Here is a 19,090-nt window from a genome sequence, read left to right as displayed (position 1 = left end):
CCAGCCACTGGCCAGAAGGAGCCATTTCTGCTTAATTGAGTTCAGTCAGTAGTTAGGTCTGCCTCTTGCAGTGAACAGAATAAAGCAGCCTATGGTTCACTCCCAGGGGCCACCACACAAGTGTGTCCATGCAGCTGGAATTTCAGGTGTGTCACCCTGGAGCTGAGGCCTCCAGATGGACTCGTAGAAGGGAGATGTGTAAGGCTCCATCCCTCAGCAGCCCACGATCTCTGAAGGTTTGCCACTGTGGCCAATGTTTTATGGAAGCTTCTGAGGCCGTAGAGCAGAGGGAAGTTCTGAGCACACGGAGGACAAGCCAGGGTGGTGCTGTGTGGCCGCAAACAACCCTAAGTAGGGGATACGTGTGGGGGACAGGCTCTAACACCTTGATTCCTTATGTCTGTGTCTCTGCAGTATGTTTCATGGAGAGTCTGAGTGACAGCAACCATGATGAAAGTGATACAGGTAAGAACAGCTCTCAGGTAGGAGCCAATGGGAGAGGGATCCCGGGACACTTGGGTGACGCCTGCTGCTTGGAGTGTGGGGCAGGTGAGTCTGAAACTTAAAAACAGAAAGAAATTGATGTAAAGATGTTCACCGCCTACTTTAATAAGGAGAGGGAGCAGATATGAGATGCCTGAATGTTGGCATCTGTGCTCACCTTGTGTGGAAGGGTCTCAGTCCATGGAGCAGAGGGAGGGTCTGGGCACCTGGAGGAAAAACCAGGGTGATGCTCTGTACCCGTAGTCACCTCAGGGAAGCCAGAGAAACGGGAGGGCCACTCTTTCTAACTCCTTGATTCCCCTGATGGTGTGTTTCTACAGACTCAGTGGTGGAGAGCCTGAGCAGCCGCCAGGATGAGGAGGCTGCAGGTAGGGAAGAGCACGCAGCTGGGATCCAGTGGGAGAGGGTTCCTGGGAGCACCTGGGTTCCGCCTGCTGCCGGGAGAGGGAGGAAGTGGGGGATAGGACTTGGCGGGTGGGTGGGTGGGTGGCCTAATGAGTGGCACTCTGCTGTGGTGTTTTCCCCTGTGAAATGGATACCACGAAGAAGACTTGGGTCCCTGGTCTTTGTTGTGCTGTGTTTGTATTCCTCTCTCCTTTTCTTTGAGAGGGAGAATCGATTTTCCCTCCCAAAGCTGCTCCTTCCTGCTTTGGTCTCTGCCCGTTGTGCAAGTTTGCTTTGTGATTGGCACCGTGAGGGCCCAGTGCACAAGAGCTGTTGACTTGGTTTCCTTTATTGGCCTTGAGGGACCTGAAGTGGTGGCACCTGAAGTGGTGGCACCTTGACCCTGGAGACCAAGTTGGTCGAGTGAGTGTCAGGTGGTGGGTGAGAAGGCAGCTCTCTGGCTCTGCATGTTTGGGATTTCTGGCCTCCCTGTCCTATTGTGTCCTCACGGTGTGTCCTGAGGGAAGGGATGTTCGCAGAGTTGGATGAGTTAAAGGAGGCATACTTGGAGTTCCAGTGGTTAAGGAATCCAACTAGGAACCATGAGATTGCGGGTTCGATCGCTGGCCTCACTCAGTGAGTTAAGGATCCAGTAATGCCGTGAGCTGTGGTGTAGGTGGCAGATGCAGCTGGGATCCTGCCTTGCTGTGGCTCTGACATAAAATGGCAGCTACGGCTCCTATTAGACCCCTAGCCTGGGAACCTCCATATGGCATGTGTGTGGCCCTAAAAAGCAACAAGTATCAATAGAAAAAAAAAATAGAGAAATCAGGCAGCACAGAGAAGGAAATATCGTGCAACTCAACATATAGGTGGTAACCAGACTCGGCAGAGTGTCAGAGATGGAAAGTAGAAATGGCCAAGACCTGGCAGCAGGGCTGAAGGGGGAGTCATTCCTGAATGGGTGCAGAGGTCCTATGAGTTATGATGAGAAAAGTTGTTATGGACAGTGGTGCAAAGTACATAGCATTGGGAAGGCCTGCTCTCCCCGTGAGTTTCCTATTGCCAAAGTATTCCAAAGAGAAGCATTATGTATCTAAGAAAAGAAAAGAGGCGAAACATCCCAGAGGATGGCGTGTGAACACAGGAGTACCCTGTGGGAAGAGTAGGGAAGCTGAAATGATCTCCTGCCATTTCAGAAGATGGAGGAATGTGGCTGGAGAGGAAAATGGGCAGGAGGATTCACGAGACTCTGTCATGGCAGCAGAGCCTGCATGCTCGTGTTGGCCATTTCTCAGATGGAGAATATGCCACGGAGAGGTTCCCTTTAGCAAGAGAGGCAGAGGCTCCCTTTCTCAGGTCTTTCAAGGTGCTCTCTGCCGTCCTTCAAAACGTTTACCCGGGAGGATGGGCCAAGAGAAGCTCCATCCGTGCTTCATCCCACCCCCACCCCTTGACTCCCAGCCCATGTCCAGTCAGGTGAGGTGCCCAGAGTACCTCCCGAGCAGCACCACCGCCTTGCTGACAGTGACTGTGTGTCCCCCTAGCAACCCTCGATGATGTTGTGGAGGCCGGCGGGAGTGAGAAGACGGAGGAAGAGGCCCTGGCTGGGGCAAATGAGGAGGAGGTGGGGCCGGGAACTGAGAAGGTGCAGGAGGAGGCTGCCTGCATTGACGAGGCAGAGGAGGAGGCAGGCCCATCCCTTGAAAATGACGAGGAGTCCCCAGCCAGCGACCTGGTTGAGCAGGAAGACCAGCTTGCCCCCAAGGTAAGCTCACCTTTCTTGATCGGAGATTTAAAAAGGTGCCTCCTTTCTTCTTGGATGTGCCTACTTCAGAAAAGGAAATCTGAGCAAGTCCATTATAGAGGATATATGCACATTCCTCTGTGGAGGAATGTTGAGTCAAAGTTTGGTACCAACCAATAACTCCTTCCAAGGGGCATTGGCAAAAGGGACCACATCAGTTCCCAAGTGTACATAGGGAGCATTTGTCTTTGAAGAAGCCTGAATGTTTTGTTTTGTTGTCTTTTTGCCTTTTCTAGGGCCATTCCTGTGGCATATGGAGGTTCCCAGGCTCAGGGTCAAACCAGAGCTGTAGCCACCGGCCTGCGCCAGAGCCACAGCAACGCGGGATCCGAGCAACGTCTGCAACCTACACCTCAGCTCACGGCAATGCCGGATCCTTAACCCACTGAGCAAGGCCAGGGATCGAACCCGCAACCTCATGGTTCCTGGTCGGATTCGTTAACCACTGTGCCACGACGGGAACTCCAAAGAAGCCTGAATGTTTTTTAAATGAACGTGGACTTGGGAGGTCTTCCATGAAAAGCTGGTGCCTTTTCCACAGGTGTCTTTGCTGTCTTCTTTTGGGGAAACGGACTCAACTCTGCCTTCTGTCTGTGTGCCTGCGGTCCGCAACCACAGGAAGACCTGTGGCCACAGTGCAGAGGATGCTGTGACACTCACAGTGTTTTCTTTTCTCTCATCACAGGTGGACGGGATGGACGATGAAAGCCGTAAGTATTCTGGAACCCGGCTCTGCTGAGGAGAAGTCCAGGTGTTGAGGAAGGGCGGGGGGTGCTTTCCTGCCCCTTTGGTTGCAGAGACACCCTGATTCTGGGTTCCTCCTGGGAAAGGGGGTGAAGGATGGGGTGAAAGAGACTGACTTCCCACAAAAGGGCCATCCCAAGTCCTCGGGTCCCTGGAGGAAAGGAGGCTCTTTGTATGGTGGGGGTAGGTGTCCGGGAACATTGGGGGGTGTGCGTGTGAGGGCCTGTTGGTGTGATTGTGAACCAGTGTGAGTGGGTGTGTTTTGTGGGGAGTCACTTGTGCCTTAGCACCACATAGCTGTCCAGTTTCTCGTTGAACAGTCTCATGATGACCGCAGGCTAACTGTCCATTCCCTCATTCTCCCTGCACCCGCTGGGAGCAAGGTTTGGGGAAAAGGCTTTCCTTCCTCTGTTGGTCTTTCGTTTCCTCTTTTCTTCCCCCTCTGCTTGGTGCAGACTTTCATGCTGTTGTTTCAAACATGTGCCATGAACTCGAGCCTCTTGAGGTTGTAAGTGTCCCGAGGAGTGTTGTGAACGCTGTGCTCCCCCCGCACCTCCTGCCCACTCGGGGCAGCCACCCTTCCAGCCTCTGCTCAGGAGTGGTCTTTCAGACACCTCATGTGCATGACATCAGAGAGTCTTTGTCCTTCTGTGTCTGACTGGCTTCACTTGAAGTGATGTCCTCCAGCGAGTTCCTGTTGAGGCTCAGAGCTCATGAACCTGACCAGTACCTATGAGGACACGGGTTCGACCCTTGGCCTTGCCCAGTGGGTGAAGAATCCCGCATTGCGGTGAGCTGCGGCAGAGGTCCCAGACGCGGCTGGTATCCAGCTTGGCTGTGGCTGTGGTGTCGGCCGGTGGCCACAGCTCTGATTTGCCGCCTCGCCTGGGAATTTCCATCTGCTGCGGGGGCAGCCCTCAAGCCCAAAAGTGAATCAGTCAATAATGTCCTGGAGTTCTCTGTGCATTGCTGCAATGGGTAGGGTTTCCTTCTTCTGTGACAACGGAATACCTTGCTATGGTCTGTATCCACCCCGTTGTCTTTCTCAGTCTGTGTGCCCGTGGACACTGGGGCTCTGTTTCTGTTGGGCTCTTGTGTATGGCGCTGCCGTGATCCTGGGATGGCAGGTCTCTTTACCCGACACTGATGGATCTTCCTTTACATGTCCATGCAGCAGTGGGATTGCAGGGTCCTGCCGTGGTGTTTCCCGTCCTGGCTGGCCCCGTTGACATTCCCTGCTACAGTGTCCAGAAGTCCCAGGCAGTCACATCTTCCCAAACATCTGTTCAGGTTTGAAAACACTCCGTGTCCTACCAGGTGGGAGGTGATACCTCGAGGTGCCTTTGCTTTGCCTTTCCATTGTGATAGGCGACTTTGGGAAACTTGCCCTCTGTGTGCTGCTCTCTGTGGTCTTCTTGGACGGTGGGTCTCTCCCAGGCTTCCACTCATCTACAACTGAGGTATTTGCCTTTTGATTCAATTGATTTGTAGTTGTTTCCCATATATTCCAAATATGAGCCCCTGTTTCAAATACAAGATTTACAAATATCCTCTTCTGTAGGTTGTCTTTCCATTCAGTGGATTGTTAGACACTGTCCTTTCTGTTTGTTTCTATTTTAATGGAGGTACAGTGTTGTTTCACTCTCTGCTGTGGAGCAACGTTCCCCAGTCGTGTGTGTCCATTAACGTATGTTCCTTTTTTGATATTATTGCCGTCTGAGATCAGGTCGATTACAGGAGATTGGATCTCGTTCTCCGTGTGCTGCAACAGGAGGACCTTGTTGTCTCTCCATTCTCAATGCCGTAGTTGGCATCAACTGCCCCCAAACTCCCAGTCCGTGCCCTTCACAACCACAAGTCTGTTCTCTGCATCCGTGGGTTCTGTGGACAGGTTCCTTTGTGCCGTGCTTTAGATTCCACCTCTAAGTGAGATCAGGTGGTATCCGTCTTTCTCTTTGTCACGTACTTCACTTTGCACGAGAATCTCCCGATCCATCCCTATTGTTTTGAGTGGCATTGGTTTCTTCTTCGATTTTCTGGCCGAGTCGTGAATTCCATCATCTATGTGGACCACATCGTCATGAGCCATTCATCTGTCTGTGGACATGAGGTGGCTTCCCTGTCTTGGCTGTTGTGAACAGTGCTGCCATAAACATAGAGGGGCATATGTCTTTTTCCTGGATACATTTGTCCTGATATTTCCCAGGGTGCTCGGCTTGCTAGGTCGCATGCCCTGCTGTGTTCAGTTTTCGCAGGACCCTCCATGGTGTCTTCCATAGTGGTTGTACCAGTGTACGTTCGCATCGGCAATGCTGGGGCGGGGGAGCCTTTTCTCCACCCGTATCTGCGACCGACACCAGAGCTCTCGGCAACGCTGGATCCTTAACCCCCTCAGCGAGGCCAGGGATCAACCCCGCAAGCTCGTGGTTCCTAGTCGGATTCGTTTCCGCTGTGCCCTGACGGGAACTCCTGGGTGGTTTCTTTGCTGTTGTTGTTGTGGAGGTGTATGAGTTTTCTTTATATATGTTTTGGAGGTGAACCTCACGGGCAGTGGTCCCTTTCTCCTCAGTGCTTCTGTAGAGCTGCTGTCCACAGTGTGCCAGCCACTGGCCAGAAGGAGCCATTTCTGCTTAATTGAGTTCAGTCAGTAGTTAGGTCTGCCTCTTGCAGTGAACAGAATAAAGCAGCCTATGGTTCACTCCCAGGGGCCACCACACAAGTGTGTCCATGCAGCTGGAATTTCAGGTGTGTCACCCTGGAGCTGAGGCCTCCAGATGGACTCGTAGAAGGGAGATGTGTAAGGCTCCATCCCTCAGCAGCCCACGATCTCTGAAGGTTTGCCACTGTGGCCAATGTTTTATGGAAGCTTCTGAGGCCGTAGAGCAGAGGGAAGTTCTGAGCACACGGAGGACAAGCCAGGGTGGTGCTGTGTGGCCGCAAACAACCCTAAGTAGGGGATACGTGTGGGGGACAGGCTCTAACACCTTGATTCCTTATGTCTGTGTCTCTGCAGTATGTTTCATGGAGAGTCTGAGTGACAGCAACCATGATGAAAGTGATACAGGTAAGAACAGCTCTCAGGTAGGAGCCAATGGGAGAGGGATCCCGGGACACTTGGGTGACGCCTGCTGCTTGGAGTGTGGGGCAGGTGAGTCTGAAACTTAAAAACAGAAAGAAATTGATGTAAAGATGTTCACCGCCTACTTTAATAAGGAGAGGGAGCAGATATGAGATGCCTGAATGTTGGCATCTGTGCTCACCTTGTGTGGAAGGGTCTCAGTCCATGGAGCAGAGGGAGGGTCTGGGCACCTGGAGGAAAAACCAGGGTGATGCTCTGTACCCGTAGTCACCTCAGGGAAGCCGGAGAAACGGGAGGGCCACTCTTTCTAACTCCTTGATTCCCCTGATGGTGTGTTTCTACAGACTCAGTGGTGGAGAGCCTGAGCAGCCGCCAGGATGAGGAGGCTGCAGGTAGGGAAGAGCACGCAGCTGGGATCCAGTGGGAGAGGGTTCCTGGGAGCACCTGGGTTCCGCCTGCTGCCGGGAGAGGGAGGAAGTGGGGGATAGGACTTGGCGGGTGGGTGGGTGGGTGGCCTAATGAGTGGCACTCTGCTGTGGTGTTTTCCCCTGTGAAATGGATACCACGAAGAAGACTTGGGTCCCTGGTCTTTGTTGTGCTGTGTTTGTATTCCTCTCTCCTTTTCTTTGAGAGGGAGAATCGATTTTCCCTCCCAAAGCTGCTCCTTCCTGCTTTGGTCTCTGCCCGTTGTGCAAGTTTGCTTTGTGATTGGCACCGTGAGGGCCCAGTGCACAAGAGCTGTTGACTTGGTTTCCTTTATTGGCCTTGAGGGACCTGAAGTGGTGGCACCTGAAGTGGTGGCACCTTGACCCTGGAGACCAAGTTGGTCGAGTGAGTGTCAGGTGGTGGGTGAGAAGGCAGCTCTCTGGCTCTGCATGTTTGGGATTTCTGGCCTCCCTGTCCTATTGTGTCCTCACGGTGTGTCCTGAGGGAAGGGATGTTCGCAGAGTTGGATGAGTTAAAGGAGGCATACTTGGAGTTCCAGTGGTTAAGGAATCCAACTAGGAACCATGAGATTGCGGGTTCGATCGCTGGCCTCACTCAGTGAGTTAAGGATCCAGTAATGCCGTGAGCTGTGGTGTAGGTGGCAGATGCAGCTGGGATCCTGCCTTGCTGTGGCTCTGACATAAAATGGCAGCTACGGCTCCTATTAGACCCCTAGCCTGGGAACCTCCATATGGCATGTGTGTGGCCCTAAAAAGCAACAAGTATCAATAGAAAAAAAATAGAGAAATCAGGCAGCACAGAGAAGGAAATATCGTGCAACTCAACATATAGGCGGTAACCAGACTCGGCAGAGTGTCAGAGATGGAAAGTAGAAATGGCCAAGACCTGGCAGCAGGGCTGAAGGGGGAGTCATTCCTGAATGGGTGCAGAGGTCCTATGAGTTATGATGAGAAAAGTTGTTATGGACAGTGGTGCAAAGTACATAGCATTGGGAAGGCCTGCTCTCCCCGTGAGTTTCCTATTGCCAAAGTATTCCAAAGAGAAGCATTATGTATCTAAGAAAAGAAAAGAGGCGAAACATCCCAGAGGATGGCGTGTGAACACAGGAGCACCCTGTGGGAAGAGTAGGGAAGCTGAAATGATCTCCTGCCATTTCAGAAGATGGAGGAATGTGGCTGGAGAGGAAAATGGGCAGGAGGATTCACGAGACTCTGTCATGGCAGCAGAGCCTGCATGCTCGTGTTGGCCATTTCTCAGATGGAGAATATGCCACGGAGAGGTTCCCTTTAGCAAGAGAGGCAGAGGCTCCCTTTCTCAGGTCTTTCAAGGTGCTCTCTGCCGTCCTTCAAAACGTTTACCCGGGAGGATGGGCCAAGAGAAGCTCCATCCGTGCTTCATCCCACCCCCACCCCTTGACTCTCAGCCCATGTCCAGTCAGGTGAGGTGCCCAGAGTACCTCCCGAGCAGCACCACCGCCTTGCTGACAGTGACTGTGTGTCCCCCTAGCAACCCTCGATGATGTTGTGGAGGCCGGCGGGAGTGAGAAGACGGAGGAAGAGGCCCTGGCTGGGGCAAATGAGGAGGAGGTGGGGCCGGGAACTGAGAAGGTGCAGGAGGAGGCTGCCTGCATTGACGAGGCAGAGGAGGAGGCAGGCCCATCCCTTGAAAATGACGAGGAGTCCCCAGCCAGCGACCTGGTTGAGCAGGAAGACCAGCTTGCCCCCAAGGTAAGCTCACCTTTCTTGATCGGAGATTTAAAAAGGTGCCTCCTTTCTTCTTGGATGTGCCTACTTCAGAAAAGGAAATCTGAGCAAGTCCATTATAGAGGATATATGCACATTCCTCTGTGGAGGAATGTTGAGTCAAAGTTTGGTACCAACCAATAACTCCTTCCAAGGGGCATTGGCAAAAGGGACCACATCAGTTCCCAAGTGTACATAGGGAGCATTTGTCTTTGAAGAAGCCTGAATGTTTTGTTTTGTTGTCTTTTTGCCTTTTCTAGGGCCACTCCTGTGGCATATGGAGGTTCCCAGGCTCAGGGTCAAACCAGAGCTGTAGCCACCGGCCTGCGCCAGAGCCACAGCAACGCGGGATCCGAGCAACGTCTGCAACCTACACCTCAGCTCACGGCAATGCCGGATCCTTAACCCACTGAGCAAGGCCAGGGATCGAACCCGCAACCTCATGGTTCCTGGTCGGATTCGTTAACCACTGCGCCACGACGGGAACTCCAAAGAAGCCTGAATGTTTTTTAAATGAACGTGGACTTGGGAGGTCTTCCATGAAAAGCTGGTGCCTTTTCCACAGGTGTCTTTGCTGTCTTCTTTTGGGGAAACAGACTCAACTCTGCCTTCTGTCTGTGTGCCTGCGGTCCGCAACCACAGGAAGACCTGTGGCCACAGTGCAGAGGATGCTGTGACACTCACAGTGTTTTCTTTTCTCTCATCACAGGTGGACGGGATGGACGATGAAAGCCGTAAGTATTCTGGAACCCGGCTCTGCTGAGGAGAAGTCCAGGTGTTGAGGAAGGGCGGGGGGTGCTTTCCTGCCCCTTTGGTTGCAGAGACACCCTGATTCTGGGTTCCTCCTGGGAAAGGGGGTGAAGGATGGGGTGAAAGAGACTGACTTCCCACAAAAGGGCCATCCCAAGTCCTCGGGTCCCTGGAGGAAAGGAGGCTCTTTGTATGGTGGGGGTAGGTGTCCGGGAACATTGGGGGGTGTGCGTGTGAGGGCCTGTTGGTGTGATTGTGAACCAGTGTGAGTGGGTGTGTTTTGTGGGGAGTCACTTGTGCCTTAGCACCACATAGCTGTCCAGTTTCTCGTTGAACAGTCTCATGATGACCGCAGGCTAACTGTCCATTCCCTCATTCTCCCTGCACCCGCTGGGAGCAAGGTTTGGGGAAAAGGCTTTCCTTCCTCTGTTGGTCTTTCGTTTCCTCTTTTCTTCCCCCTCTGCTTGGTGCAGACTTTCATGCTGTTGTTTCAAACATGTGCCATGAACTCGAGCCTCTTGAGGTTGTAAGTGTCCCGAGGAGTGTTGTGAACGCTGTGCTCCCCCCGCACCTCCTGCCCACTCGGGGCAGCCACCCTTCCAGCCTCTGCTCAGGAGTGGTCTTTCAGACACCTCATGTGCATGACATCAGAGAGTCTTTGTCCTTCTGTGTCTGACTGGCTTCACTTGAAGTGATGTCCTCCAGCGAGTTCCTGTTGAGGCTCAGAGCTCATGAACCTGACCAGTACCTATGAGGACACGGGTTCGACCCTTGGCCTTGCCCAGTGGGTGAAGAATCCCGCATTGCGGTGAGCTGCGGCAGAGGTCCCAGACGCGGCTGGTATCCAGCTTGGCTGTGGCTGTGGTGTCGGCCGGTGGCCACAGCTCTGATTTGCCACCTCGCCTGGGAATTTCCATCTGCTGCGGGGGCAGCCCTCAAGCCCAAAAGTGAATCAGTCAATAATGTCCTGGAGTTCTCTGTGCATTGCTGCAATGGGTAGGGTTTCCTTCTTCTGTGACAACGGAATACCTTGCTATGGTCTGTATCCACCCCGTTGTCTTTCTCAGTCTGTGTGCCCGTGGACACTGGGGCTCTGTTTCTGTTGGGCTCTTGTGTATGGCGCTGCCGTGATCCTGGGATGGCAGGTCTCTTTACCCGACACTGATGGATCTTCCTTTACATGTCCATGCAGCAGTGGGATTGCAGGGTCCTGCCGTGGTGTTTCCCGTCCTGGCTGGCCCCGTTGACATTCCCTGCTACAGTGTCCAGAAGTCCCAGGCAGTCACATCTTCCCAAACATCTGTTCAGGTTTGAAAACACTCCGTGTCCTACCAGGTGGGAGGTGATACCTCGAGGTGCCTTTGCTTTGCCTTTCCATTGTGATAGGCGACTTGGGAAACATGCCCTCTGTGTGCTGCTCTCTGTGGTCTTCTTGGACGGTGGGTCTCTCCCAGGCTTCCACTCATCTACAACTGAGGTATTTGCCTTTTGATTCAATTGATTTGTAGTTGTTTCCCATATATTCCAAATATGAGCCCCTGTTTCAAATACAAGATTTACAAATATCCTCTTCTGTAGGTTGTCTTTCCATTCAGTGGATTGTTAGACACTGTCCTTTCTGTTTGTTTCTATTTTAATGGAGGTACAGTGTTGTTTCACTCTCTGCTGTGGAGCAACGTTCCCCAGTCGTGTGTGTCCATTAACGTATGTTCCTTTTTTGATATTATTGCCGTCTGAGATCAGGTCGATTACAGGAGATTGGATCTCGTTCTCCGTGTGCTGCAACAGGAGGACCTTGTTGTCTCTCCATTCTCAATGCCGTAGTTGGCATCAACTGCCCCCAAACTCCCAGTCCGTGCCCTTCACAACCACAAGTCTGTTCTCTGCATCCGTGGGTTCTGTGGACAGGTTCCTTTGTGCCGTGCTTTAGATTCCACCTCTAAGTGAGATCAGGTGGTATCCGTCTTTCTCTTTGTCACGTACTTCACTTTGCACGAGAATCTCCCGATCCATCCCTATTGTTTTGAGTGGCATTGGTTTCTTCTTCGATTTTCTGGCTGAGTCGTGAATTCCATCATCTATGTGGACCACATCGTCATGAGCCATTCATCTGTCTGTGGACATGAGGTGGCTTCCCTGTCTTGGCTGTTGTGAACAGTGCTGCCATAAACATAGAGGGGCATATGTCTTTTTCCTGGATACATTTGTCCTGATATTTCCCAGGGTGCTCGGCTTGCTAGGTCGCATGCCCTGCTGTGTTCAGTTTTCGCAGGACCCTCCATGGTGTCTTCCATAGTGGTTGTACCAGTGTACGTTCGCATCGGCAATGCTGGGGCGGGGGAGCCTTTTCTCCACCCGTATCTGCGACCGACACCAGAGCTCTCGGCAACGCTGGATCCTTAACCCCCTCAGCGAGGCCAGGGATCAACCCCGCAAGCTCGTGGTTCCTAGTCGGATTCGTTTCCGCTGTGCCCTGACGGGAACTCCTGGGTGGTTTCTTTGCTGTTGTTGTTGTGGAGGTGTATGAGTTTTCTTTATATATGTTTTGGAGGTGAACCTCACGGGCAGTGGTCCCTTTCTCCTCAGTGCTTCTGTAGAGCTGCTGTCCACAGTGTGCCAGCCACTGGCCAGAAGGAGCCATTTCTGCTTAATTGAGTTCAGTCAGTAGTTAGGTCTGCCTCTTGCAGTGAACAGAATAAAGCAGCCTATGGTTCACTCCCAGGGGCCACCACACAAGTGTGTCCATGCAGCTGGAATTTCAGGTGTGTCACCCTGGAGCTGAGGCCTCCAGATGGACTCGTAGAAGGGAGATGTGTAAGGCTCCATCCCTCAGCAGCCCACGATCTCTGAAGGTTTGCCACTGTGGCCAATGTTTTATGGAAGCTTCTGAGGCCGTAGAGCAGAGGGAAGTTCTGAGCACACGGAGGACAAGCCAGGGTGGTGCTGTGTGGCCGCAAACAACCCTAAGTAGGGGATACGTGTGGGGGACAGGCTCTAACACCTTGATTCCTTATGTCTGTGTCTCTGCAGTATGTTTCATGGAGAGTCTGAGTGACAGCAACCATGATGAAAGTGATACAGGTAAGAACAGCTCTCAGGTAGGAGCCAATGGGAGAGGGATCCCGGGACACTTGGGTGACGCCTGCTGCTTGGAGTGTGGGGCAGGTGAGTCTGAAACTTAAAAACAGGAAGAAATTGATGTAAAGATGTTCACCGCCTACTTTAATAAGGAGAGGGAGCAGATATGAGATGCCTGAATGTTGGCATCTGTGCTCACCTTGTGTGGAAGGGTCTCAGTCCATGGAGCAGAGGGAAGGTCTGGGCACCTGGAGGAAAAACCAGGGTGATGCTCTGTACCCGTAGTCACCTCAGGGAAGCCGGAGAAACGGGAGGGCCACTCTTTCTAACTCCTTGATTCCCCTGATGGTGTGTTTCTACAGACTCAGTGGTGGAGAGCCTGAGCAGCCGCCAGGATGAGGAGGCTGCAGGTAGGGAAGAGCACGCAGCTGGGATCCAGTGGGAGAGGGTTCCTGGGAGCACCTGGGTTCCGCCTGCTGCCGGGAGAGGGAGGAAGTGGGGGATAGGACTTGGCGGGTGGGTGGGTGGGTGGCCTAATGAGTGGCACTCTGCTGTGGTGTTTTCCCCTGTGAAATGGATACCACGAAGAAGACTTGGGTCCCTGGTCTTTGTTGTGCTGTGTTTGTATTCCTCTCTCCTTTTCTTTGAGAGGGAGAATCGATTTTCCCTCCCAAAGCTGCTCCTTCCTGCTTTGGTCTCTGCCCGTTGTGCAAGTTTGCTTTGTGATTGGCACCGTGAGGGCCCAGTGCACAAGAGCTGTTGACTTGGTTTCCTTTATTGGCCTTGAGGGACCTGAAGTGGTGGCACCTGAAGTGGTGGCACCTTGACCCTGGAGACCAAGTTGGTCGAGTGAGTGTCAGGTGGTGGGTGAGAAGGCAGCTCTCTGGCTCTGCATGTTTGGGATTTCTGGCCTCCCTGTCCTATTGTGTCCTCACGGTGTGTCCTGAGGGAAGGGATGTTCGCAGAGTTGGATGAGTTAAAGGAGGCATACTTGGAGTTCCAGTGGTTAAGGAATCCAACTAGGAACCATGAGATTGCGGGTTCGATCCCTTGCCTCACTCGGTGTCTTAAATATCCAGCATTTTTGTGAGCTATGGTGTTTGTCGCAGATACAGCTTGCATCCTGTATTTCGTGGCTGTGGTTTCGACTGGCAGCTGCAGCTCCCATTTTGTCCCTAGCCTGGGAACCTCCATATCCTGTCAGAGTTGCCCTAGAATAAAGAAAAAGACAAAAATAGTATAAAATAAAATAAAGGAGAAGTCATCTGGGGTTGCTGCATAGGATCCAGTACCCTTGAGTCCTGTCCACCTGCACAGCTGACCCCAGGCTGCTGTCATGACTCTCCTCCCCTCTGGGAGAGGTCCATGTCCAGCTGCCCAAAGAGACCACCCCTGGCCAGCAGGAATTTGGGGGACTGTGTGAAGGAGCTGCTGGCCTTGCTTCAGACCCTTTCTCTCCTGGCCCTGTGACCTCATCTCCTGGGATTGACCATGTCCCAGACAGAGCCTCTGGCAGCAGGACCAGGTGGTCACAGCTCCTGTTGGATCCCCCTCTTCCCATCAGACTGCTATCCCCTGATCCCCAAATCCCAGTCATGTTGACCCTGTGTCCCTTCCTAGCCTGGCCCTGGTCTCCTCCCTCCCAGGTCCCCGAGGCTCAGGCCAAATGGAGGCAGGTGGTGAGCATTCACATCGGGTCTGTACTGAACCAATCTCAGCCTGAGAGAAGTGACACAGGGTCCTTTCCCTCTGAGTTTGTGTCAGCCTCTCTAAGGCCTCCCTCATGTCGGGGCTCCAGAAAACAATCAAGATGAAGGCATCTATCCCTCAGTGCTCATGTACGAAGAGTGGCTCACCTGGCACAGCCCTGCATCCTTGTGGATGCTTAGTGCTCCTGGCATCACACAGAAGACATGGCAGGATCCCAACCTGAGTGGGAATTTCCAGGGTCTGGGTCTTCCCTCAGTCTCTGTAAGGCCCAGGGATGGCCTGGGCCATCCCATGCCACCCATTCTCAAACTGAGGTTGGAACTTCTGTAAATTCTTTGACATAGATGACAAGTTCAAATGCAGCAACCCCTGAGGCAATTCAGTTCTGTCTTCTCTTGGGAAAAGTGAAAGGCTAGGATTCAAATTTGTTGTATTCCTTTCAGTGACTTTTCACTGTGTCATCTAATAACATGAATGTAACTTGTTTTAGTACACTTTCAAAAGCATTGTCTTCTCAGAGTTCCTGCTGTGGCTCAGTGGGTTAAAAACACGACATGGTGTCCATGAAGATGCAGGTTCAATCCCTGGCCTCGCTCAGTCAGTTGAAGAATCTGGCATTGCTGCAAGCTGTGGCATACATTGCAAAGGCGATTCAAATCCCACCTTGTGGCATCTGTTTTAGGCCTGCAGAGGCAGCTTGTCCCTGACCCCTAGCCCATGAACGTCCATATGCTGCAGGTGTGGCTGAAAAAAGAAAAAGAGAATACCTTTCTTCTATATACTTTTCATGCAGCAATAGAATAAAAAGATAAATTTATATTTCTACTACCACATCTTCATGATTTTTTGAAACTCTTAATACTGAAAAATATTTATTGAATTTCTTTCGCTATAGATTATTTACTGTATTGTGTTAGTTTCAGGTGTACAGCTTCAAATTCTTTTTCTTTACAGGTTATGAGAAGATATTGCATAGAGTTCCATGTGCTACACAGTGAATCCTTGTTGCTTCTCTATTAATCTCACACTCCCAATTGATCCCTTCCCTTCCTTTCCCTTTCCCCTTTGCTAATGGAAGTTTGCTTCCCATGTCTGTGCGTTGTTTCAGTTTTGTAAAAAAGCTGGATTGTAGTCATGTTTCAGATTCAGCATAGAAGTGTTAGAACTTTCATCTTTGTCTAACTTACTTCACGTAGTATGATAATCTCTAGGTCTGTCCATGTTGCTGCAAATTGCATGGCTTCATTCTTTCTTATGGCTGAGTGTGACTCCTATATATACATGAAGTATTTTTTGAAGAAGTGAGGTATTTTTGTACCTATTTCTGCTGTACAGCAAAGGGACCCAGTCACACCTATTTATACATTATTTTTCTCTTCTTATGTTCCATTGTGTTCTCTCCAAAGAGACTGAATACAGTTCCCTGTGCTACAGCGTAGGGCCTCATTGCTTATCCATCCTAAATGTAAGCGTTTGCATCGACCAACCCCAAATTCCCAGTCCATCCCACTTCCTCTCCCCTCCCCCTTGGCTCCCCACACGTCTGTCCTCTAGATCTGTGAGTCTGTTTCTGTTCTGGAGATATGTTCCTTTGTGCCCTATCTTGGCTTCTGCATGGAAGTGATGTCATGTGGTATTTGTCATTGTCTTTCTGACTTGTGCCACATACCATGATAACTTTAGTGGCATCGCTGTTGCTGCCAGTGGCATTGTTTCTTTCTTGTACACAGCTGAGTGGTACGACATTGTATATGTGTACCCCATCGTCTTCATCCATCCATCTGTTGGTGGACATTTAGATTGCTTCCATGCCTTGGCTCTTGTGAATTGTGCCATGAACATACAGGGGCATGTGTTTTTTGAGGGGGGTTTGGGTTTTTTTTTGTTTTTCATTTTTTTGTGTTTTTACCATTTCTTGGGCCGCTCCCGTGGAATATGGAGGTTCCCAGGCTAGGGGTCAAATCGGAGCTGGAGCTGCTGGCCTACACCACAGCCACAGCAATGCAGGATCCGAGCTGTGTCTGCAAACTACACCACAGCTCATGGCAACGCCGGATCCTTAACCCACTGAGCAAGGCCAGGGATTGAACCCGCAACCTCATGTTTCCTAGTTGGATTCGTTAACCACTGAGCCACGATGGGAACTCCACAGGAGCATGTGTCTTTTTGAGTGAAAGTTTTGTCTGGGTAGATGCCCAGGTGTGGGATCGCTGGATCATATAGGGTAGTACTGTAGTGAGTTTTCTGAGGAACCCCCATACTCTTTTCCAGAGTGGTCACACTGATTTCCACTGCCACCAACAGTGTAGGAGGGTTCCCCTTTCTCCACACCCCCTCCAGCATTTGTTATCTATCAACTTAATGACGGCCATTCTAACAGGTGTGGGGTGGTCCCTCGCTGCAGTTTTGATGTGTAGTCCCCTCGTACCAAGCAAGGTTGAGCATCTCTTCATGTGCCTATTGGCCATCCCTAAGCCTCATCTGGAGAAATGTCTCTTTAGGTCTTCCGGCTCTTTTTGCATTGAGTTGTTTGGTTTTTGTGGTGGTGGATGAGTTGTATGTGTTGTTTCTCTATTTTGAAGGTAAAGCCATTGGTGGGTGAATCATGTACAAATATTCTCTCCTAGAATAGATTTACAAGGAGATCCTGCTGAATAGCATTGAGAACTATGTCTAGATACTCATGTTGCAACAGAAGAAAGGGTGGGGGAAAAACTGTAATTGCAATGTATATATGTAAGGATAACCTGACCCCCTTGCTGTACAGTGGGAAAATAAAAAAAAAAAACAAATATTCTCTCCCATTCTGTGGAGTTTTTCTTTTTTAAAAAAAGGTCTCCTTTGCTGTGCAAACGCTTTTGAGCTTAATTAGTTCCTACTGATTTAGTTGTGTTTTTATTGTCATTATTCTAGGAGGCATATCAAACAAGATCTTGATGCGATTTATGTCCAAGAGCATTCTGCCTGTTGTTCTCTAGGGGTTTTCTAGTATCTGGCCTTACATGGAGGTCGCCCAGCCATTTGGAGTTTATTTCTGTGTATGGTGTTAGTGAATGTTCTCACTGCACTTTTGACAGGTACCTGTCCGGTTTTCCCAGCACTACTGATGGAAGACAATGTCTTTCCTCCAGTGTATGTTCTTGCCTCCTTTGCCATAGAGCAGTTGACCCTTGGTGCTTGGGTTTATTTCTGGGCTTTCTGACTGATCAGTGTTGCTGCTTTTTCGCCAGGATCATAGAGTTGAATGACTGTAGCTTTGTAGTATAGTCTGAATACAGGAAGACTGATTTCTCCACTTCTTCCCCCCCCCCCTTGAAAAGCACAAGCGAGAATGGCCAGGAGGTAGAAAGCATTCTCAGGGTAAAAGGAGGTCTTCAGGCCTCTGTCCATTTCTGCCACGCAGGTCTCATGGTTAGTGGTATAAAGCATGGGCTGCAGGGGCTGGTTACCCCTTCCCTTGGGTTATCAGATGTCCTGCTCCTCCCAGGGCCCCACTGGGAGGGACTACATCCTTGTCTCCTGGAGCCTCCCCTTTCCGCTGCATCTGTTTCACTGTGCAGGGATCAGTCCCTTGAAGGCTGCCCAGCCCAATGCACAGGGAACTCGCTCCTGGAGGACAATTGTATTCCCTCTTTGCTAACAGAAAACCTCCTCAGCTAAGCACAGCATAGACGGCAGTGCCACGGGGATCTGAGCCCTGGGGAGTTCCAGGCCCTGAGGAGCCTGACGGACCCACACATCCACCCAGGGGAGCCCTCCTTCCATCTGACTCTGCACCTCCTCGGTGATGGCATCCCTGTGTTTGTGTTGCAGACTCCTCTGGGACACCTTGAAGCCTCAGCCTGGGACTGGAAGAGTCCAAAAGTTTCCATCTTGACCAGGATACAAGATTGACCTCACTCTTCATCTATTACGAGCCAACTTTAGTATAAGCTTAGTTCTTTATTGTCTAGATTTAGTATTAAGTTCTGATACATGTTTACTACTTGGTATATAAGATTTTGGTAGAATGTAAGATTGTGTATTAAATAATTGTTACCTATCCATTTGCTTTTTTTAAAACTAGTTTTCGATAAAATAAACACAGGTATAGGAAAGCCCCCTTAAGCAGAGGTAGAACTTAATGCACTGGAGTCAGGCAGTCACCCTAGTGTCCACCCCCTGTCCTGTCACCCGCATCAGTCCTGACTGAAGAAGGGGACTGTGGATTTAGTCCTGACCAACTGCCCTCAAGCCAGTTTCTTTCCAAGGATTCTGTGGCCTCATGTCGGTTTGTACCTTTGACCATGGGAACTCTGTCACGCTCCCTCTTTCAGGATGACATGGTTGGCCGAGCCTTGCATGCCCAGATCCTGGCTGCTGGAACATCCATATCTCACCTTTTCCCTCCTCATGTCTCTGACATGTTTCTTTATATCCCATGCCTGGAGTTGGTATTTTTAAAACATGTAGAGTGACACCGAATGAGACACAGATAAAAACTGTAAAAGTAATTTTAATAAAGTACACTTTGATTGCAAAGCAAGTGTGTTTTGTGTTAATGGATCCCTTGGGAGGATAAAGAATGGCATACCCAAGTATGGAAGGCAGAGATAGGAAACATGAGAGAAGGCATGAACGTGCAGATTTTTCGGCAAAGGCCAAGAGAAACATTTCTTTGTCCACAGAAGGAAGATGTGGTGCTGCAGAATTGGGTGGCAAGAGTATTTTCTCTATTCCAAAATCTGAGAGTGAATCCCAAGGTTAACACTTTTCCCCTCCCCAGAATGCGTTGTCACACCTTTCCATTGTCCACGCATCGTCGTGCTCTGCTCTCCCTGCCTTGTAGGACTCTGGGTTCTGCAT

At 50.8% G+C, this 19,090-nt stretch overlaps 1 protein-coding gene across 3 annotated transcripts in view; it reads left to right on the top strand.

The window, feature by feature from the left end:
- Positions 1-18,766, top strand: part of LOC110261044 (uncharacterized) — a 116,844-nt gene extending 98,078 nt beyond the window's left edge. For 2 of the 3 annotated variants that reach the window (XM_084980807.1, XM_084980805.1), the window contains one exon: positions 18,059-18,766. In XM_084980807.1, coding sequence (XP_084836933.1) covers positions 18,059-18,078 — 20 coding nt within the window. In that variant the 3' untranslated portion in view covers positions 18,079-18,766. Of the gene's footprint in view, positions 1-414; positions 466-824; positions 873-2,435; positions 2,657-3,380; positions 3,406-6,452; positions 6,504-6,862; positions 6,911-8,471; positions 8,693-9,416; positions 9,442-12,487; positions 12,539-12,897; positions 12,946-18,058 lie in introns of all 3 variants that reach the window. The other variant, XM_084980804.1, reaches the window with a different exon arrangement.
- The last annotated feature ends 324 nt before the right edge of the window (positions 18,767-19,090 follow it).

This window comes from Sus scrofa, chromosome 10 (assembly GCF_054392235.1).
Source record: "Sus scrofa isolate SSC_HxYL_T2T_F1_AM1 chromosome 10, Sscrofa_HxYL_maternal_Yorkshire_Landrace_v2.0, whole genome shotgun sequence".
Taxonomy (NCBI): Eukaryota; Metazoa; Chordata; class Mammalia; order Artiodactyla; family Suidae; genus Sus; species Sus scrofa.
The sequence above is the reverse complement of the archived record's forward strand: the minus strand, read 5'-3'. Positions and strand labels throughout refer to the sequence as shown.